This window comes from Stegostoma tigrinum, chromosome 25 (assembly GCF_030684315.1).
Source record: "Stegostoma tigrinum isolate sSteTig4 chromosome 25, sSteTig4.hap1, whole genome shotgun sequence".
Taxonomy (NCBI): domain Eukaryota; kingdom Metazoa; phylum Chordata; class Chondrichthyes; order Orectolobiformes; family Stegostomatidae; genus Stegostoma; species Stegostoma tigrinum.
This window is the reverse complement of record NC_081378.1, coordinates 22,701,071-22,726,665: the sequence shown is the minus strand read 5'-3', so window position 1 is coordinate 22,726,665 and position 25,595 is coordinate 22,701,071. Positions and strand designations below refer to the sequence as shown.

The 25,595-nt window shown below is 42.1% G+C and overlaps 1 protein-coding gene across 11 annotated transcripts in view; it reads right to left on the bottom strand.

Moving 5' to 3' along the window:
* The window catches only part of srpk2 (SRSF protein kinase 2), a 246,823-nt gene that overhangs the window by 64,990 nt on the left and 156,238 nt on the right, over positions 1-25,595 (bottom strand). For all 11 annotated transcript variants that reach the window (XM_048553858.2, XM_048553853.2, XM_048553854.2 and 8 more), the window contains one exon: positions 1,304-1,391. In XM_048553858.2, the coding sequence (XP_048409815.1) occupies positions 1,304-1,391 (88 nt within the window). The remainder of the gene's footprint in view (positions 1-1,303; positions 1,392-25,595) is intronic.

Genomic DNA, 25,595 nt, shown 5'->3' with positions numbered 1-25,595 from the left:
GACCAGCCTAACTAAGCGGTGATCATTTAAACATGGTGAGCATGCTTGATATACCAGCTTTGGGAAGTACCTCTTATTTAGCCCTGCCTTTTGACCTTCAGTACAAGTGAGAGGGTTGAGCTTCTTAGCTTGACACTGGTACAAAGTCCAAGTGCTTGCCATGTTGTCTACTGCTGTGCTTGATGGTGATTTTGGCAATCTGAGACGATTTCAGGCAGAAATCAGGGCTTCCATAGACCTACTTTGTCATTTTTTGTCCATAACTATGAAACAGTTGCTGGAGGTCAGGGCTGACTGAACATGCAATAACTTTTGCCTTCTGATTTGTATGTAGCAAATAGAAGAAGTAAGGTACCAAACTGCTGCAGAAAGCCCATTCTTGAGCCTTAGACTTATATTAATGACCAGAACCTGGCAGAAGTGGATAATCTTTTTCTGCAGAGTCCATACTGACAATGGAACATGTGCACGAATTGACAAAGTAAATGTAGCCTTTGGCACGCTCAGACGATCAGTCTGGAGTAAAAAAGGAGCAAGTCTGCCTATCAAATAAAAGACTGTAGAGCAATTGTCCTGCTCACTCAATACTTAATTAATTTTTCTATGCATAGTAGCAAGTGTTTTGTAAAGCCTAAGTAAATGGAATCACAAATAACATGAGTAATATATTTCAGTATGAAGTGTGCATTACTGTTATCTTGACAGTCTGTAAATTTGCTACGGCCTTTACTGCCAAACAGAAACTACACTCCAGAACACAGAATACCACAAGCAATCTTGCAGGAGATACACTACATTGTTTTTAAAAAACGGTCCAAGTTAAAGACTTCGCCAATCTTCACCCCAATTCAAACATCATAATTGATATGGGAAAACCCTAGGATTGTCAACCATCCAAGACTGTCTGGAATTCCTTCGAATTAAAGGCTGATCTCCAGCACTACAAGCAGCAATAAAAATAAATCATAAGAAAATTCAATTAATTGTTTGTCGTTTTCTTCTTTATTAGATACTTAATTGTTAAAGATGGTAGAAGAGAGTTGTTTGATGATCAAGAATCACTGAATTAGGTAATGAAAAATCTATTCACCTTCCAATTGGCAAGACAAGATGCACAGCTTTTAAGATGGAGGTGCCGATAACCAATGGTAGGAATTCATACGGTGAAACTACTAGGGACATGTATCACCATATTTGGCAACCCAAGAACACCCTAAACATTCATTTATGAAGCACCCACCCAGGTCATAACACAACTTAACTTGATTAAATGCAAATGATCTTTTATTGAAATTATACTTACACACTTCAGTAACTTAATTTCATCCAGAGCTGTTTCTGTGTAGTGCTGGGCGCTCTTGACCACTTTCATGGCAACAAACCTCTTCCCTCTTCAAAAATAAAAAGAACTTTTTTTTAAAAAGAGCATCCAAACATAATGCACAAAATAGTAATGTCATTTAGTAGGGAGAAATGGAGTTTTGTTAAGAAGAGGCAAAATTTTGTTGATGCTTTTTGCCTTGAACTCCTCAGGACCATATGCAAGAATCCCAATTCAAGGGGAAAAGCAACATTTATACTGCATGACAGGAAAGATGATTTGTTAGCAAACATACTCTGAATGTTGAAAGTGTTGTCATGGAGAATACACTCATCAATGGCAATTGACTAGCTGCATTTAGGTTTTAAACAACACATTGACTCTAATAATCAAGGCATTGCCCTGAGAAATGAATCAGCAACTAGCTGTCATCAATTTTGTGGAATTCAAACAGGTGCAATGTATGTACATTCAGGATGATTCAGCAAATGCTGTCCAATTGCAGAATAATATCTTACTGAGTTAAAGAAGAATGATGCTGATGACCAATTTTGGATTGCCAGTCAGGCTCGCAGCAGACAGCATTTTTATATCCTGGAAGCTGCATGCATTGAGACACCTACTCCTTGCAGGCAAAAAGAACATATAGATTTCCTGCATCAGTTTCAACTCAACAAAATAGGCCAAAGCCTTTCACTGGTTTTTTTTTCTTAGGGCAACAACCTGACCAAGTAAACCTAAAGACATACTTACGAGGTACAGGAGCCACTCAAATTCTTTTGCTTGGAGAAGCGTGGTTTTTCTACCTCAGAGCAATGTCAATGTCAACATTTTAGTAAGTGATATTAGTGAAGAATATTTACCATACTTCATTTTATCAGGTGCACCTAGAGTGTGATTGAGCATTTGGAATGTTGTCAGTATTTTCCATTGTTTGCCCATAGCCGGATTTGACCTACTCCTACACAATGGTTTAGCAGGAACGGAGGCTGTGGCTTCTCCAGGAACAATGGAAAGGCCAAGTGAAATCAAGGATAAACAGCAGTTATAGGAAAAAAATTCATGTTATTTTCTCTTTTTATAGTGATCCAATCAATAACTAAATAAAGTCCATCACTGGAGTTTGAACTGGCATCACAGACAGAAACGTGGTGATGTGAAACTTACGTTGGGAATCGGACAATCTGAAGTAAGTGTTCAATAAGTCCTCCCTGATCAAGGTTCAACAAGTAAATGCAAAATTGAGTAAAGTTACCTAATTGAAACAAATCAAAGTTGAAGCTAAGGGAGTTCTGGGCTGCCACTTTCCAAAAAAAAACAGATCCTCAGGATGGTAGTTCACCAGGTATTGGAGAAATAATGTCAGGAAATATTAAGGACAACTCATAAAAATCCTATGGCGGGATATATCAGAATCTGATAAACCTAACATTTTACCTGTCAGGACTTTACATGGGTTTTGGTATGATTTCATAAAACATATGGTTAGCATGGATGAGTTGGATCAAAGAGTCTGATTCCATGCTATATAACTCTATGCTACATGTGCCAACTATGAGTAAGCCACAATATGCAGTCAAATCAGCACCTTTAATTCTAATACCAGAGTTTGAGGAACCATTTAATAGTTTGTTGGTGGATTGTGGGATACCTTTACAGAAAGCAAAAGCAGATACCAGTACGTCTTTATTATTATGGACATCACTACTCATTTCACAGAGGCACCACCCTCGTCAACTTAGTTCTTGACTCAGTATACATTACTCAAGCAAAGCTGGTGGGGAATGGGTGGGAGAAGGAGAGATGTTTGAGGGAGAGAAAGCTTGAGACACCCTCTATGTTAAGAGAGAAAGGGTCCCTCCAAAATGGTTCTCATCTAATCAGATAAGGTATTACAAAGTCATAGCATTATATAGCATGGAAACAGATCATTTGGTTCAATTTGTCCATGCTGACCAAGTATCCCAAATTAAACTAGTTCTCTTTGCCTGCATTTGGCCCATATCCCTCTCAATCTTCCTATTCATGTATCTGTCCAAATTTCTTTTAAATGTTGTAACTATACCTGCATCTACCACTTCCTCTGGCAGTTCATTCTACGTATAAAGCACCCTCTGTGTGAAAAATATCAGGTTCCTTTTAAATTATTTTCCTCTAACCTCTAGTTTTGAACTCACCAACGATAGGGAAAAGATCTTTGCTATTCACCTTGTCTATGCCCTTCATGATTTCATAAACCTTTACAAAAAGTCATCCCTCAACCTCCTATGCTCCATGGGAAAATGTCCTGGTCTATTCAGCCTCTTCTTTAATTTAAATCCTCCAGTCCTTTTTGATCATAGGAGATGTTTACACCAACTAAGGTGCCACCGACAATAACTGCTAACAGCTGAAGACAACATTCAGCACCGGTTTCAGCTAAGTACAGACTAAATTTAATGTTGTGCAATCTGTTGCATGGAAGTACAGCGGATACAATGGGCAAAGCTAAATGTTCTAGATGTATGTACTGCCCAGTACTTGGGTAAAGTCATGTTGCTTCAAATTGCCTACAGTGAAGCACTTAAATTGCTAGGTTGGAGAAAGAGAACCAGGTGAAAGCAGAAATCCAACACATGTTGGCAAACTGCCTAACTGAAACCAGTCAAAGAATATGGAGTGTTGCAGTTACGTTAGTACTTAAGCCGAATGGCTCAACCTGATTCTGTGTCAAATGCATAAAGGTCAACGCAGTCACAAAGGCAGACTCACGCAAATTTCCTCGCTTGGAAGAATGTAATAAGGTTGGCAGTGCCAGTTGTCTTACCAAAATATGCATTTTAAAAGGATACTGGGAAATTCCCTTAACACTCAGAAACAAGGAAATACCAGCATTTGTCACAACAGACGGTCTTTTCCAGTGCTGAGCGATGCCTTTTAGGCTAGAAAGTGCGCCTGCAACTCTTCTGGTACCAATGAACTAAGTGGGAGCTACTGATTCCCTAATAGTTTCTAATTATGTTGATTACCTTGATGATGTACTGGTGATACTTGGGGAAAACACTTAGAACATCTGGAATCTTTGATCTGTAAACTACAATTGGCTAATTTAGTGATAAACCTTGCCAAAAATAAAGTTGCAAAGGGGTGAATAACGTACCCAGGGTATTTGGTAGGACAAGTACAAGTGCTACACCAAGAATGGCAAAAGGAAAAGGATTAATGAAGTTCTCTGTCCCTAAAAATAAAAGGGAAATAGAGATTTTTGGGGGTGTTGGGTTTTATCACAGGATTCTACCAAATTTCAGAACTATATTTACTGCATCGATAGACTTTTTGCCAAAAGAAAGTAGTGTGGAAAGAAACGTGATAGGCACATCTCTTAGGAAGCTGGAAGTCATTCTGATCAATGAACTACTGTTGGCTCTACCCAATTTCACGAAAGTCTTAAAGATAATAGTTGATGCTCATGATTTGGGAGTGGGTGCAGTTCTATTACAAGAAGATGCGTCAGATATAGAGAAAACAGTAGGATAGTTCACTAAATAGCTAAATCGACACTAAAGAAGATCCCCTTCTTTTTAAAAATAGGTGTCACATGATTGTACAGACACATTAGTGCACACCAATAATAACTCACTAATCTTCGTGGAAAATTTAAAAAACATCCCAGCCTATCTTGATGGAATCTGTCATTGCAGCCTTAAAGACTGCTTTTACCCTGCAATGTCAGGGATGTAATTACTAATGTTGTGTCCAAAATATAACCTTCTTTGAAATGTTAAATAAAATGGTACCAGAATTAATTGTACAGGTTGCATGTAGAAATATTCAGGGTGTGTGAGAATCTGTCTTAACTTTAAAACTATTTTTGTCTGGTCCATATATTACAAGAGAAAACATTTAAAATTTTTGTTTCATTTTTCTAAGGTTGGAGGTCTTAAGAAGAACACTTTACATGAAATGTTGCTTAAATGAGTTACATTTTGAGGTAAATCCATTTTCCATTATTCTTCAAGTTTGGTGGAAATACCTGGAATGGTTTCTTTAAAAGAGAAACTATATTTACTGTGAACATTGTAGTTTTTTCCAAAGAGGCTTCATGCAAATCACATTACTGATGCTTGCATTGCTTGAACTCTTGCTGGGCTGCTTTAAACAGTGACTGACTTGGACAGGTACTTGGTTTATTTGGGTCAGTTCTCTGGTAGCCTGGTAAAAGAAAACCATCTTGTTGACTTCAGGGTATTTTTATTCCCTGATTAAGTAATGAATGCAAGACATCGGAGATGATCACATGCAATTAGCATCTTGACTACACCAGCAAGAACAAAGCAACAAACATCAGAAACTTCTATGACACATCCTTTTGCATTTTAGATTGCAACCAGTCAGGAAGTAGAACCACAGCAATGGTACACTCCTCCAGCTTTGGTCATAACATCATGTGATATCAAAAATATGGCAAAAAACACTACATACTGATAAGTCTTCTGGGCAGGAAATGCTTCATTTTCCTAGGCAGAAACTGAAGGATAGTTGGTGGATGGATTCTGACAAACAGTCACTTGACTAGAAATGTCAACTCTCTTTATTTCTCTGCAGATGCTGAGTGACCTGATGAATTTCTCCAGCACATTTTTTTTTAAAATCGCAGTCAGGAACCTTTGCTAAACCATAAAGGGACTGTTCAGAAAATAGCTGGAATACTGTAAACATTTTTGGGCTCCTTATCTAGGAAAAGTTTTACTGACATTAGAGGCATTCCAGCAAATGTTCATTCGACTGACACAGGTTATGCAGGAACTGTCTTAGGAGGGGACATTGAATTGATTAGGCCCGAACTCATCAGAATCAACAAGAAAGACAACCTTATACAAGAAGTACACAATAAACTTAGGGGAACTTGACAGGGTAGATGCAGAAATGTTATTTCACCTTGTGGTAGTGTCTAGGACCAGAAGGCATAATCTCAAAATAAGGGTTCATTCATTTAAGACAGATGAGGAGGATTTCTTCTCTCAGACAGTACTGAATTTGTGGAATTCTTTACCACAGGAGGTATGTTGAGGCTGGAACGTTAACTACATTCAAGGCTGAGATTGAAAATCTATCAGTAAGAGGAATCAAGAGTTTTGGGGAAAAGGCTGTGAAAAGAAAACGGATTGAGGGCTATGATCCTACTGAAGGCAAAGCAGACTTGATGGGCTGAATGGCCTACTTCTACTCCTACATCTTACAGTCTTATAGATGAGAGGGTATGAGGGAGCACAAAACGATGAACCAGGGCTAGAACATGCGATAGATGTTGATTAATGTACCTTAGATGGGAGATGGGAATTGCTGGTTTCAGAGCTAAATGGCCTTATAAAACATTTCCCGTGGTTTGGGAGGAACTGTGTGCTCGCTTGACCCCACAAGGAAGTACTCTGTCGACCCAAAGTAATCAGAGGCTCTCTCGCCCCAGCTGTGATTATGACTCTTGTTCCTGCCATTCTCCAACATCCTTCCTACAGTGAACTTGCTTCACCATCAACAGCACTTCTACTCCAAGTTTCTATGGCTCCGACACATCGCTCCTTCTGCCCTCTAACCAGTTAATATATTGGAGCCAAGTATGGTTTCTGATGCAAGTGCAATAAAAACGAAATGCAACTGAAATTAAAGCTTCGAGACTCTCAACATTTCAGTATGTTGTGACATGTATATAATAAATGAGTCGACAATTTTTGTTAAAGCAAGATGGAAAAAAATGATCTATTCCCACTTCAAATTCGAAACAAAAAACACAGGCAAGTTGGTTTTTAAATTAAGCATAATGCCCTATTTGCTGCCCTATTTCCTGATTTTTAGTCCACTTTTCATTCTTCTCTGGGATTGTGACTGTTTGAAACCACCACCATTCACCTTCGGGTAATTACAGAACTCGTTCTACTAATCTACAGCAACGCACAATATAATAATCATGTTCTACTCCACCAGATGTACCATCTAAATATTTAGAAATTTACAAACGCTTCATTAAAATTGTTTATAGCCAAATGTCAAATTTTCAACAGAACATTTTCAAGTTGCTGGCTGTTTACTTACATTTTTGGGTACATACAAAATTTCAATAAATTCATTTTAAAAAGGCAGTGCTGCCTGATGAGTGAGTTATGCAAATCAAACGTCAAGCTGTCAACTGCCTACAAAAGGAACAGATTATTTATAGACACAGGCTGGCCTCATTAATTGTTCACAGCAGATTAATTTCAGAAAACTGAGGTAACTGCGTGGAATTATGAAATGAACACATGATTAGCTCTTAGCATGTCAAGATATCAAGCAACATAAACTGAAAAGATCATCAATTATTTTTCTCATTTTCTGCATCTATACTTCCAATTCTTCTACAACTCCTTATTCAAAATCCTTCTGCATAAAACATTAGAGATCAACATCGTTTTCTTCTGCAAAAGTAACTTTGCTTCTGTCTGTCATCATCTTCCTCAAACATTCCATTTTCAACACTGCCAATCATTACAGTTCCTCTCTTGTCCAGTCCATTTCCATGGCACTACTCCTAGCCGGTTCCATTCATACCTTCTTTAGGCAGCCCTCATTAAATTCAACAGTATTGCCTCTTCTGCTCATATCTCAGTTATCTTAAGTTCAATTTTTTTCTCTACTACTCTTCTGTTTGTGATTCCATTTAGAACATGGAACTAAATTTATGCTTCTAAATTTATGCTGACAACACCTAGCTCTTACTCGATCACTGGTCCAAAAAGTAGTTGCTATAATCAGCAAATACCTAAGCAAGCTGAAAATAAACTTTAATCAATATGTTCTTTAGCCTACTGTCAAGACAGTGCTCTTCAAGTTGTGTCAGGAGGCACAGAACCTTGGCACACTGCTTGACATTTAACTCAATTTCCTTCCCCACGTCCAGCCAGTAGCTTCCAACTCTACAACATTCCAATGTCATCCACCCCAACATGTTCGACATCCCAAAGCTAATCTTCACTAACTTCAAACTGGGACCAACCTCCCACAAACTTCAACTAATCCAAATATTTGGGGTTTGAGATTTTCAACTTTGTTATGTATTAGCATCTACAGCTTCAAGGTTGCTGAAAAGTTATTAACTTGTTTTTCCTCAATAGCTTAGTCTTTTAGCTTTCCCAATGCCACATACAGCCACATCAGAATTCTCCACTTCTGCTGCAAAATTCTCCCTGTCTCTTCCATGTCTCCCTCCAGTCCCAGTTCCCTTTGTAGAACTCATCATGTCGTCCTTGATTCAATGCACATGTAATACCACTTCTATTTTAACAAACTTAGTCCCAAACTCTGAAAATTGAAAAGAATCAACATCACCTTTAAGCTCCCACATGTATTACTGCCATCCAAATCTAAGCCACAATTCTTTACTCTGCTTTAAAATCACCAGCTCAGCTTCCATCTTACAACATTTAGTCAGCTGAGTCCAAAAAGTCTCCAATGATAGCTCTATACAATTGCAACTTCAGTGTTTTCTTTCCCTCATTCTTCTTGAACCTTCTGATGTGCTGAATTATCCTCCACTGTTTTCCAGATGATGCATATCATGTCATCTCATCTGCCAAATCACTGAACAATGGGTCATAAAATTGGCTAATTTAAAAGAGAAGTCTACAGGGCTATCTTGTTATGAAGTGGTAATGTCCCTATCCCTGTACTAGGGGGCTTGGTTAAAGTCTCACCTGTTCCAGAAGCATGTAAAAACATTTCTGAGCATGTTGATTTAAAAAAAATGCTAAATTTAAAAATTTTAAAAATTAAGGGGAAGTCTATGACTTTGGCTCTTTTTCACAATGCCACTGTGTTCTAGTTTAGTCATTGAAGACAATGCCCTTATGGTTTCGAAAATTAAGTCAACAGCTATGGTGCTAGTAACAGTTATTTTAAACAAACACAGTATTTCATGGCACAACTAAAGACGCCAAATTCAATGTCATTTCTACATTCTTCAAATTCCTTTCACTAAATTATACCCATATTACATATTCAATTTTTGCACCAAAATTTTATGATAAATTCTCATCTATGCAATTTCCTGGATTTCACAAACACAGGCTCTACAACATTTCTGTTCCATTCAAAGTCAGCAAGGATATCTGTTTCAAGCTGTGGCCATAGTGCCTGTATATCTCTTCTTTTTTTTCCCCCTAGTTTCAATGCTGTCAATTCCTCAGGTGTACTTTACTTCAAAATTCATCTGCGGTGTATGTTCTTACTCTAGATACTTTGGTATTCTCAAGATTGTCCATTTTCTGTAGCAGCTTCTCTTGTCTTCTGACAACCCAACATTTCAAACGAGATCTTCTAGACTTTCTCATAAATATGCTGTGGCTTGGAGACATAATCCATAATCATGGAATCTGATTTCCTCTGCAGGCTACTGAACTTCATTTTATAACTCTATGCCAGCTTTGTCAGATAAATAGTTGAAACATTAACTTGTGGCATTATCAAAATTTCCATGAACTAAGCACTTATAGGCCCAAACCATTCAAGACTGTACACAACAAAAACTCCACATGCTACTCACAAAGTTCCCCTCCACATTGTATATCCCAAGTAATCATGAGGTGAGCTTCAGATTTCATATACTGTCACTCAAAAAGTCCTCAGCCATACATGTCATCTCGATGCTTGAATTTTTTAATGTTATCCCCAGCAGCTTCTTTAGCTAAATCTTAAATGCTATTTGATGTAAAATTCCACTGCCTACATTGTAACCCAAATTAAATTTGTTGCACCTATTAGCAACCATTAAGCCTCTTATCTTTAATGCAATGATTTCAAAACTCCCATTAGCATTGACAAATTATTTCATGATCTTGCTCCATCTGATCAATACAATATTAGTTAGCTCGACAACTCATTTTATAGCTTCCATTTCTAAGCTTGGAGTATGAAGTACCAATGTCAATCTTTCCATTCTAATAACACCTACTGAGCCTTTAGCAATCATAGATAGACTGGAATGTTTTTCCAATATTCCTTGACCTTCAAGCGTCTTTGCAAGCTTATCCTTTCAAACTTACTTTGGTCCTCTGCCAAGTAGTTTTCTAAACTTTGGCTTGGAATCTGAATTCCCAACCCTGTAAAGCATCCTGATAGTATGTTCAGTAAGCAAGTAAATACAGTATTAAAATTCACAGGTACTGTGAAATTTAAACAAATGATTGAGTACCTTCAGGAATAGGCAAGAGCTTTGCATTTGCAAAGAAAATGGTGAATAAAGTGATCTGTGCATCCTTGCGTACTATGATCTGCCTGGACAGCTCATAAACGAAGCTTTTCACTGTACTTCAGTACACATGACAATAAATTCATTAAATAATTATTCAGTGGAGACGGACGCCAATTAAATTTACAAATGAAGGAAATGAGCTAGACAGCATGACATCGAAGCGAGATGCATTAATCTCTGTACACGTGACAGATCATCAGAAGATTAAACGTAAATACATTTAAAACAAGCTCTCTCACCCACAGAGTCCTCCTATTTCTTGCTCTCTCTCTCTCTCTCTCTCTCACTCACACACACACACACACACACACACACACACACACACACATACAGTCCTCCTCTTTCTCACTTTCTCTCTCTCTCACACACAAACTGTCCTCTTCTTTCTTGCTCGGTCTTTCACACACAGTCCTCCTCTTTCTCTCTCTCTCTCTCACACACACACACACACAGTCCTCTTCTTGCCTACAAACACACAGTCTGCTTTTCTCTCTCTCTCACACACACTGTCCTCCTCTTTCTCATGCTCTCTCTCTCTCTCATACAGCCCTTCACTTTCTTGCTCGCTCTCTCTCTCACACACACACACACACACACACACACACACACAGTCCTCCTCTTTCTCTCTCTCTCACACACACAGTCCTCTTCTTGCTCACACACACACAGAGTCCGCTTTTCTCTCTCTCTCAAACACACTGTCCTCTTCTTTCTCATGCTCTCTCTCTCATACAGCCCTTCACTTTCTCGCTCACTCTCTCTCTCACACACACACACATACACACAGTCCTCCTCTTTCTCTCTCTCACACTCACATACACACACACACACACACAGTCCTCCTCTTTCTCTCTCTCTCTCTCACACACACACACAGTCCTCTTCTTGCTCACATACACACAGAGTCCGCTTTTCTCTCTCTCTCTCTCAAACACACTGTCCTCTTCTTTCTCGTGCTCTCTCTCTCTCTCTCATACAGCCCTTCACTTTCTCGCTCGCTCTCTCTCTCTCTCTCTCTCTCACACGCACACACACAGATACACACACACACAGTCCTCCTCTGTCTCTCTGAAACACACACACACACAAACAGTCCTCAGGAGCACAAAAGCTGACATTTCGGGCCTAGACCCTTCATCAGAGGCAGTTCCCATTACCAATCACACACACAGTCCCCCTCTTACTCTCTCTCTCTCTCTCTCACACACACTCACACACACTCTGTCCACTTCTCTCTCTGACACACACACACACACACACACACACACACACAAACTGTCCTCCTCTCTCTCTCTCACACACACGAACTCACAGTCCTCCTCTTTCTCTCTCTCTCTCTCTCTCTCTCACACAGAGTCTTCCTTTTTCTCTCTCACACACTCCTCCTCTTTCTCACTCTCTCTTTCTCTCACACACACACAGTCCTCTTCTCGCTCACACACAGTCCTCCTCTTTTTCACACACACAGTCCTACTCTTTCTCTTACACACACACACAGAGTCTATGTCCTCGTTCTCTCACTCTCAGACACACACAGTCCTCCTCGTTCACTCTCTCTCACACATACACACACAGTCCTCCCTTTCTGTCTCTCACACACAAAGGCCTCCTCTTTCCCTCTCTCTCTCTCTCCCCCCCCCACACACACACACACACACACACACACACACAGTCCTCCACTTTCTTTCTCTCTCACACACATGTAGTCCTCCTCTTTCTCACACAGACACGAACACTGTCCTCCTCTTTCTCTCTCTCTCACACACATGCAGTGCTCCTCTTTCTCACACACACAGTCCTTTCTCTCTTGCTCACACACACACTCCTCCTCATTGTCTGACACACACACACACACACAATCCTTCTCTTTCTCTCACACACACACACCTCTTACTCACAGACTCACACACTCCTCCTCTTTCTCACACACTCCTCCTCGTTCTCACACACACACACATCCTTCTTTCTCTCTCACACACAATCCTTCTCTTTCACACAGAAACACAAAATTCTTCTCTTGCTCACACACACACAATCCTTCTCTTTCTCACACACACACACAGACCTCTTTCTCACACACACTCCTTCTCTTTCCCACACACACACACACACACACACACACTCCTTCTCTTTCCCACACACACACACACACACACTCCTCCTCTGTCTTAGACACACAATCCTTCTCCTTCTCACACACACACACAGACACACACACAGACACACACAATCCGTGTCTTTCTCACACACACACACACTCCTTCTCTTGCTCACACACACACAGACACACACACACAAGTTCTCTTGCTCACACACACACAATCCTTCTCTTTCTCTCTCACACACTCCTCCTCTTTCTCACACACACACACACACACATCCTTCTCTTTCTCTCTCACACACACACAATCCTTCTCTTTCTCACACACACACAAACAATCCTTCTCTAGCTCTAAGACACAATCCTTCTCTTTCTCACACACACACTCCTTCTCTTTCTCACACACACACACTCCTTCTCTTTCTCACACACACACACTCCTTCTCTGTCTCACACACACAATCCTTCACCTTCTCTCTCACACACACACACGCGCACACACACACACACACACACAATCCTTGTCTTTCTCACTCACACACACACAATCCTTGTCTTTCTCACTCACACACACAATCCTTCCGTTTCTCTTAGTCACACACAAACACAATCCTTCCCTTTCTCACACACACACACACACACACAATCCTTCTCTTAGTCACACACACACACACACACACACACACACACACACACACACACACACACACACACTCCTTCTCTGTCTCACACACACAATCCTTCTCCTTCTCACACACACACACAGACACACACAATCCTTCCCTTTCTCACACACACAAACACACACAATCCTTCCCTTTCTCATACACACACAAACAATCCTTCTCTTACTCACATACACAATCCTTCTCTTGCTCACACACACACACACAATCCTTCTCTTACTCACATACACAATCCTTCTCTTGCTCACACACACACACACAATCCTTCTCTTTCTCACACACACACACACACACACAATCCTTCTCTTTCTCACACACACACACACACAGACCTCTTTCTCACACACACAATCCTTCTCTTAGTCACACACACACACACACACACACAATCCTTCTCTTAGTCACACACACACACACACACACACTCCTTCTCTTAGTCACACACACACACACACACACACACACTCCTTCTCTGTCTCACACACACAATCCTTCTCCTTCTCACACACACACACAGACACACACAATCCTTCCCTTTCTCACACACACACACACAATCCTTCTCTTTCTCACACACACACACAATCCTTCTCTTTCTCACACACACACAATCCTTCTCTTGCTCACACACACACACACAATCCTTCTCTTTCTCTCACACACACACACACACACAATCCTTCTCTTTCTCACACACACAATCCTTCTCTTTCTCACACACACACACACACAATCCTTCTCTTTCTCACACACACACACACACAATCCTTCTCTTTCTCACACACACACACACACAATCCTTCTCTTTCTCACACACACACACACACAATCCTTCTCTTTCTCACACACACACACAATCCTTCTCTTTCTCACACACACACACAATCCTTCTCTTTCTCACACACACACACACACACAATCCTTCTCTTTCTCACACACACACACACACAATCCTTCTCTTTCTCACACACACACACAATCCTTCTCTTTCTCACACACACACACAATCCTTCTCTTTCTCACACACACACACACACACAATCCTTCTCTTTCTCACACACACACACACTCCTTCTCTTTCCCACACACACACACACACACTCCTTCTCTTTCCCACACACACACACACACTCCTTCTCTTTCCCACACACACACACACACACTCCTCCTCTGTCTTAGACACACAATCCTTCTCCTTCTCACACACACACACAGACACACACAATCCTTGTCTTTCTCACACACACACACACACACACTCCTTCTCTTTCCCACACACACACACACACACACACACACTCCTCCTCTGTCTTAGACACACAATCCTTCTCCTTCTCACACACACACACAGACACACACACAGACACACACAATCCTTGTCTTTCGCACACACACACACACACACACACACACACACACACACACACTCCTCTTGCTCACACACACACAGACACACACACACAAGTTCTCTTGCTCACACACACACAATCCTTCTCTTTCTCTCTCACACACTCCTCCTCTTTCTCACACACACACACACACATCCTTCTCTTTCTCTCTCACACACACACAATCCTTCTCTTTCTCACACACACACAAACAATCCTTCTCTAGCTCTAAGACACAATCCTTCTCTTTCTCACACACACACTCCTTCTCTTTCTCACACACACACACTCCTTCTCTTTCTCACACACACACACTCCTTCTCTGTCTCACACACACAATCCTTCACCTTCTCTCTCACACACACACACGCGCACACACACACACACACAATCCTTGTCTTTCTCACTCACACACACACAATCCTTGTCTTTCTCACTCACACACACAATCCTTCCCTTTCTCACACACACAATCCTTCCGTTTCTCTTAGTCACACACAAACACAATCCTTCCCTTTCTCACACACACACACACACACAATCCTTCTCTTAGTCACACACACACACACACACTCCTTCTCTGTCTCACACACACAATCCTTCTCCTTCTCACACACACACACAGACACACACAATCCTTCCCTTTCTCACACACACACACACACAATCCTTCTCTTTCTCACACACACACAATCCTTCTCTTTCTCACACACACACACACAATCCTTCTCTTTCTCACACACACACACACACAATCCTTCTCTTTCTCACACACACACACACACACAATCCTTCTCTTTCCCACACACACACACAAACACAATCCTTCTCTTTCTCACACACACACACACACACAATCCTTCTCTTTCTCACACACACACACACACAATCATAGAACATAGAACATAGAACATAGAACAGTACAGCACAGAACAGGCCCTTCAGCCCACAATGTTGTGCCGACCATTGATCCTCATGGATGCACCCTCAAATTTCTGTGACCATATGCATGTCCAGCAGTCTCTTAAATGACCCCAATGACCTTGCTTCCACAACTGCTGCTGGCAACGCATTCCATGCTCTCACAACTCTCTGCGTAAAGAACCTGCCTCTGACATCCCCTCTATACTTTCCACCAACCAGCTTAAAACTATGACCCCTCGTGCTAGCCATTTCTGCCCTGGGAAATAGTCTCTGGCTATCGACTCTATCTATGCCTCTCATTATCTTGTATACCTCAATTAGGTCCCCTCTCCTCCTCCTTTTCTCCAATGAAAAGAGACCGAGCTCAGTCAACCTCTCTTCATAAGATAAGCCCTCCAGTCCAGGCAGCATCCTGGTAAACCTCCTCTGAACCCTCTCCAAAGCATCCACATCTTTCCTATAATAGGGCGCCCAGAACTGGACGCAGTATTCCAAGTGCGGTCTAACCAAAGTTTTATAGAGCTGCAACAAGATCTCACGACTCTTAAACTCAATCCCCCTGTTAATGAAAGCCAAAACACCATATGCTTTCTTAACAACCCTGTCCACTTGGGTGGCCATTTTAAGGGATCTATGTATCTGCACACCAAGATCCCTCTGTTCCTCCACGCTGCCAAGAATCCTATCCTTAATCCTGTACTCAGCTTTCAAATTCGACCTTCCAAAATGCATCACCTCGCATTTATCCAGGTTGAACTCCATCTGCCACCTCTCAGCCCATCTCTGCATCCTGTCAATGTCCCGCTGCAGCCTACAACAGCCCTCTACACTGTCAACGACACCTCCGACCTTTGTGTCGTCTGCAAACTTGCTGACCCATCCTTCAATTCCCTCGTCCAAGTCATTAATAAAAATTACAAACAGTAGAGGCCCAAGGACAGAGCCCTGTGGAACCCCACTCACCACTGACTTCCAGGCAGAATATTTTCCTTCTACTACCACTCGCTGTCTTCTGTTGGCCAGCCAATTCTGTATCCAAGCAGCTAAGTTCCCCTGTATCCCATTCCTCCTGACCTTCTGAATGAGCCTTCCATGGGGAACCTTATCAAATGCCTTACTGAAGTCCATATACACCACATCCACAGCTTGACCCTCATCAACCTTACTAGTCACATCCTCAAAAAACTCGATAAGGTTTGTAAGGCATGACCTACCCCTCACAAAGCCGTGTTGACTGTATTTGATCAAGCCATGCTCTTCCAGATGGTCATAAATCTTATCCCTCAGAATCCTTTCTAACACCTTGCAGACGACAGACGTGAGACTTACCGGTCTATAATTGCCGGGGATTTCCCTATTTCCTTTCTTGAAGAGAGGAATTACATTTGCCTCTCTCCAGTCCTCAGGTACGACTCCAGTGGAGAGCGAGGATGCAAAGATCTTCGCAAGTGGCGAAGCAATTGCATTTCTCGCTTCCCAAAGCAGCCGAGGACAAATCTGATCCGGGCCTGGCGACTTGTCAATCTTAATGTTTGACAAAATTTTCAGTACATCAGCTTCCTCTATCTCTATCCATTCCAGCATGCACACCTGCTCTTCAAAGGTTTCATTCACTACACAGGTCGTTTCTTTCGTAAAGACAGAAGCAAAAAACTCATTTAGGGCTTCCCCTACCTCCTCAGGCTCCACACACAAGTTCCCTATGCTATCCCTGATCGGCCCTACTCTTTCTTTGACCATTCTCTTATTCCTCACGTAAGTGTAAATCCTTCTCTTTCTCACACACACACACACACACACACACACAATCCTTCTCTTTCTCACACACACACACACACAATCCTTCTCTTGCTCACACACACACACACACACACACAATCCTTCTCTTGCTCACACACACACACAATCCTTCTCTTGCTCACACACACACACACACACACACACAATCCTTCTCTTGCTCACACACACACACACACACACACACACAATCCTTCTCTTTCTCACACACACACACACACACACAATCCTTCTCTTTCTCACACACACACACACACACACAAAATCCTTCCCTTTCTCACACGCACACACAATCCTTCTCTTTCTCACACGCACACACAATCCTTCTCTTTCTCACACGCACACACAATCCTTCTCTTTCTCACACGCACACACAATCCTTCTCTTTCTCACACGCACACACAATCCTTCTCTTTCTCACACGCACACACAATCCTTCTCTTTCTCACACGCACACACAATCCTTCTCTTTCTCACACACACACACACAATCCTTCTCTTTCTCACACACACACACACAATCCTCTTTCTCACACACACACACAATCCTTCTCTTTCTCACACACACAATCCTTCTCTTTCTCACACACACACACAATCCTTCTCTTTCTCACACACACACACAATCCTTCTCTTTCTCACACACACACACAATCCTTCTCTTTCTCACACACACACACACACACAATCCTTCTCTTTCTCACACACACACACACAATCCTTCTCTTTCTCACACACACACAATCCTTCTCTTTCTCACACACACACACACAATCCTTCTCTTTCTCACACACACACACACAATCCTCTTTCTCACACACACACACAATCCTTCTCTTTCTCACACACACACACAATCCTTCTCTTTCTCACACACACACACAATCCTTCTCTTTCTCACACACACACACACACTCCTTCTCTTTCTCACACACACACACACACTCCTTCTCTTTCTCACACACACACACACACTCCTTCTCTTTCTCACACACACACACACAATCCTCTTTCTCACACACACACACAATCCTTCTCTTTCTCACACACACAATCCTTCTCTTTCTCACACACACACACAATCCTTCTCTTTCTCACACACACACACAATCCTTCTCTTTCTCACACACACACACAATCCTTCTCTTTCTCACACACACACACAATCCTTCTCTTTCTCACACACACACACACAATCCTTCTCTTTCTCACACACACACACACAATCCTTCTCTTTCTCACACACACACAATCCTTCTCTTTCTCACACACACACAATCCTTCTCTTTCTCACACACACACACACAATCCTTCTCTTTCTCACACACACACACACAATCCTTCTCTTTCTCACACACACACACACAATCCTCTTTCTCACACACACACACAATCCTTCTCTTTCTCACACACACAATCCTTCTCTTTCTCACACACACAATCCTTCTCTTTCTCACACACACACAATCCTTCTCTTTCTCACACACACACAATCCTTCTCTTTCTCACACACACACACAATCCTTCTCTTTCTCACACACACACACAATCCTTCTCTTTCTCACACACACACACACAATCCTTCTCTTTCTCACACACACACACACAATCCTTCTCTTTCTCACACACACACACACAATCCTTCTCTTTCTCACACACACACACAATCCTTCTCTTTCTCACACACACACACAATCCTTCTCTTTCTCACACACACACACACACAATCCTTCTCTTTCTCACACACACACACAATCCTTCTCTTTCTCACACACACACACAATCCTTCTCTTTCTCACACACACACACAATCCTTCTCTTTCTCACACACACACACAATCCTTCTCTTTCTCACACACACACACAATCCTTCTCTTTCTCACACACACACACACACACAATCCTTCTCTTTCTCACACACACACACAATCCTGCTCTTTCTCACACACACACACAATCCTTCTCTTTCTCACACACACACACAATCCTTCTCTATCTCACACACACACACACAATCCTTCTCATTCTCACACACACACACAATCCTTCTCTTTCTCACACACACACACACACACACTCCTTCTCTTTCTCACACACACACACACACTCCTTCTCTTTCTCACACACACACACACAATCCTTCTCTTTCTCACACACACACACTCCTTCTCTTCTCACACACACACACACAATCCTTCTCTTTCTCACACACACACACAATCCTTCTCTTTCTCACACACACACACAATCCTTCTCTTTCTCACACACACACACACAATCCTTCTCTTTCTCACACACACACACACACAATCCTTCTCTTTCTCACACACACACACACACACACACAATCCTTCTCTTTCTCACACACACACACACAATCCTTCTCTTTCTCACACACACACACACAATCGTTCTCTTTCTCACACACACACACACACAATCCTTCTCTTTCTCACACACACACACACAATCCTTCTCTTTCTCACACACACACAATCCTTCTCTTTCTCACACACACACACACAATCCTTCTCTTTCTCACACACACACACACAATCCTTCTCTTTCTCACACACACACACAATCCTTCTCTTTCTCACACACACACACACAATCCTTCTCTTTCTCACACACACACACACACACACAATCCTTCTCTTTCTCACACACACAATCCTTCTCTTTCTCACACACACACACACACACACACACATACACACAATCCTTCTCTTGCTCACACACACACACAATCCTTCTCTTTCTCACACACACACACACACACACACACATACACACAATCCTTCTCTTGCTCACACACACACACAATCCTTCTCTTTCTCACACACACACACACACAATCCTTCTCTTTCTCACACACACACAATCCTTCTCTTTCTCACACACACACAATCCTTCTCTTTCTCACACACACACAATCCTTCTCTTTCTCACACACACACACACACACACACACAATCCTTCTCTTTCTCACACACACACACACACAATCCTTCTCTTTCTCACACACACACACACACACAATCCTTCTCTTTCTCACACACACACACACACAATCCTTCTCTTTCTCACACACACACACACACAATCCTTCTCTTTCTCACACACACACACACACAATCCTTCTCTTTCTCACACACACACACACAATCCTTCTCTTTCTCACACACACACACACAATCCTTCTCTTTCTCACACACACACACAATCCTTCTCTTTCTCACACACACACACAATCCTTCTCTTTCTCACACACACACACACAATCCTTCTCTTTCTCACACACACACACACAATCCTTCTCTTTCTCACACACACACACACACAATCCTTCTCTTTCTCACACACACACACACACAATCCTTCTCTTTCTCACACACACACACACAATCCTTCTCTTTCTCACACACACACACAATCCTTCTCTTTCTCACACACACACACACAATCCTTCTCTTTCTCACACACACACACACAATCCTTCTCTTTCTCACACACACACACACAATCCTTCTCTTTCTCACACACACACAATCCTTCTCTTTCTCACACACACACAATCCTTCTCTTTCTCACACACACACAATCCTTCTCTTTCTCACACACACACACAATCCTTCTCTTTCTCACACACACACACAATCCTTCTCTTTCTCACACACACACACACAATCCTTCTCTTTCTCACACACACACACACAATCCTTCTCTTTCTCACACACACACACACACAATCCTTCTCTTTCTCACACACACACAGACACAAACACACAATCCTTCCCTTTCTCACACACGCACGCACACACAATCCTTCTCTTTCTCGCACGCACACACAATCCTTCTCTTTCTCGCACGCAGATACAATCCTTCTCTTTCTCGCACGCACACGCAATCCTTCTCGTTCTCGCACGCACACGCAATCCTTCTCTTTCTCGCACGCACATGCAATCCTTCTCTTTCTCGCACGCACACGCAATCCGTCTCTTTCTCGCACGCACACGCACACACACACACACACACACACAATCCTTCTCTTTCTCACACACACAATCCTTCTCTTTCTCACACACACACACAATCCTTCTCTTTCTCACACACACACACAATCCTTCTCTTTCTCACACACACACACAATCCTTCTCTTTCTCACACACACACACAATCCTTCTCTTTCTCACACACACACACAATCCTTCTCTTTCTCACACACACACACAATCCTTCTCTTTCTCACACACACACACAATCCTTCTCTTTCTCACACAAACAGACACAATCCTTCTCTTTCTCACACACACACACAATCCTTCTCTTTCTCACACACACACACACAATCCTTCTCTTTCTCACACACACACACACAATCCTTGTCTTTCTCACACACACACACACACAATCCTTCTCTTTCTCACACACACACACACAATCCTTCTCTTTCTCACACACACACACACAATCCTTCTCTTTCTCACACACACACACAATCCTTCTCTTTCTCACACACACACACAATCCTTCTCTTTCTCACACACACACACACAATCCTTCTCTTTCTCACACACACACACACAATCCTTCTCTTTCTCACACACACACACACAATCCTTCTCTTTCTCACACACACACACACAATCCTTCTCTTTCTCACACACACACACACAATCCTTCTCTTTCTCACACACACACACAATCCTTCTCTTTCTCACACACACACACACAATCCTTCTCTTTCTCACACACACACACACAATCCTTCTCTTTCTCACACACACACACACACAATCCTTCTCTTTCTCTCACACACACACACACTCCTTCTCTTTCTCACACACACACACTCCTTCTCTCTCTCACACAAACAGACACAATCCTTCTCTTTCTCACACACACACACAATCCTTCTCTTTCTCACACACACACACACACAATCCTTCTCTTTCTCACACACACACACACACAATCCTTCTCTTTCTCACACACACACACACAATCCTTCTCTTTCTCACACACACACACACAATCCTTCTCTTTCTCACACACACACACAATCCTTCTCTTTCTCACACACACAATCCTTCTCTTTCTCACACACACACACACAATCCTTCTCTTTCTCACACACACATACAATCCTTCTCTTTCTCACACACACACACACAATCCTTCTCTTTCTCACACACACACACACAATCCTTCTCTTTCTCACACACACACACACACAATCCTTCTCTTTCTCACACACACACATATAATCCTTCTCTTTCTCACACACACACACACAATCCTTCTCTTTCTCACACACACACACACACAATCCTTCTCTTTCTCTCACACACACACACAATCCTTCTCTTTCTCACACACACACACACACACACACAATCCTTCTCTTTCTCACACACACACACACACACACAATCCTTCTCTTTCTCTCACACACACACAATCCTTCTCTTTCTCACACACACACACAATCCTTCTCTTTCTCACACACACACACAATCCTTCTCTTTCTCACACACACACACAATCCTTCTCTTTCTCACACACACACACACAATCCTTCTCTTTCTCACACACACACACAATCCTTCTCTTTCTCACACACACACACAATCCTTCTCTTTCTCACAAACACACACAATCCTTCTCTTACTCACACACACACACAATCCTTCTCTTACTCACACACACACACAATCCTTCTCAATCTCACACACACACACAATCCTTCTCTTTCTCACACACACACACAATCCTTCTCTTTCTCACACACACACACACAATCCTTCTCTTTCTCACACACACACACAATCCTTCTCTTTCTCACACACACACACAATCCTTCTCTTTCTCACAAACACACACAATCCTTCTCTTACTCACACACACACACAATCCTTCTCTTACTCACACACACACACAATCCTTCTCAATCTCACACACACACACAATCCTTCTCTTTCTCACACACACACACAATCCTTCTCTTTCTCACACACACACACACTCCTTCTCTTTCTCACACACACACTCCTTCTCTCTCTCACACACACAGACACACACACAATCCTTCTCTTTCTCACACACACACACACAATCCTTCTCTTTCTCACACACACACACACACACAATCCTTCTCTTTCTCACACACACACACACAATCCTTCTCTTTCTCACACACACACACACACAATCCTTCTCTTTCTCACACACACAATCCTTCTCTTTCTCACACACACACACACAATCCTTCTCTTTCTCACACACACACACAATCCTTCTCTTTCTCACACACACACACAATCCTTCTCTTTCTCACACACACACACAATCCTTCTCTTTCTCTCACACACACACACACAATCCTTCTCTTTCTCACACACACACACACTCCTTCTCTTTCTCACACACACACACACTCCTTCTCTTTCTCACACACACACACACACTCCTTCTCTTTCTCACACACACACACTCCTTCTCTCTCTCACACAAACAGACACAATCCTTCTCTTTCTCACACACACACACACAATCCTTCTCTTTCTCACACACACACACACAATCCTTCTCTTTCTCACACACACACACACACACACAATCCTTCTCTTTCTCACACACACACACACACACACACAATCCTTCTCTTTCTCTCACACACACACAATCCTTCTCTTTCTCACACACACACACAATCCTTCTCTTTCTCACACACACACACAATCCTTCTCTTTCTCACACACACACACAATCCTTCTCTTTCTCACACACACACACAATCCTTCTCTTTCTCACACACACACACACAATCCTTCTCTTTCTCACACACACACACACACAATCCTTCTCTTTCTCACACACACACACACAATCCTTCTCTTTCTCACACACACACACACAATCCTTCTCTTTCTCACACACACACACACAATCCTTCTCTTTCTCACACACACACACACACAATCCTTCTCTTCTCACACACACACACACACACACACAATCCTTCTCTTTCTCACACACACACACACAATCCTTCTCTTTCTCACACACACACACACAATCCTTCTCTTTCTCACACACACACACACAATCCTTCTCTTTCTCACACACACACACAATCCTTCTCTTTCTCACACACACACACAATCCTTCTCTTTCTCACACACACACACACAATCCTTCTCTTTCTCACACACACACACACAATCCTTCTCTTTCTCACACACACACACACAATCCTTCTCTTTCTCACACACACACACACAATCCTTCTCTTTCTCACACACACACACAATTCTTCTCTTTCTCACACACACACACAATCCTTCTCTTTCTCACACACACACACACAATCCTTCTCTTTCTCACACACACACACACAATCCTTCTCTTTCTCACACACACACACACAATCCTTCTCTTTCTCACACACACACACACACACAATCCTTCTCTTTCTCACACACACACACACAATCCTTCTCTTTCTCACACACACACACACAATCCTTCTCTTTCTCACACACACACACACACACAATCCTTCTCTTTCTCACACACACACACACACACAATCCTTCTCTTTCTCACACACACACACACAATCCTTCTCTTTCTCACACACACACACACACAATCCTTCTCTTTCTCACACACACACACATAATCCTTCTCTTTCTCACACACACACACACAATCCTTCTCTTTCTCACACACACACACACACAATCCTTCTCTTTCTCTCACACACACACACAATCCTTCTTTCTCTCACACACACACACAATCCTTCTCTTTCTCACACACACACACACAATCCTTCTCTTTCTCACACACACACACACACAATCCTTCTCTTTCTCACACACACACAATCCTTCTCTTCTCACACACACACAATCCTTCTCTTTCTCACACACACACACACACACACACACACAATCCTTCTCTTTCCCACACACACACACAATCCTTCTCTTTCTCACACACACACACACACACACACTCCTTCTCTTTCTCACACACACACACACACAATCCTTCTCTTTCCCACACACACACACAATCCTTCTCTTTCTCACACACACACACACAC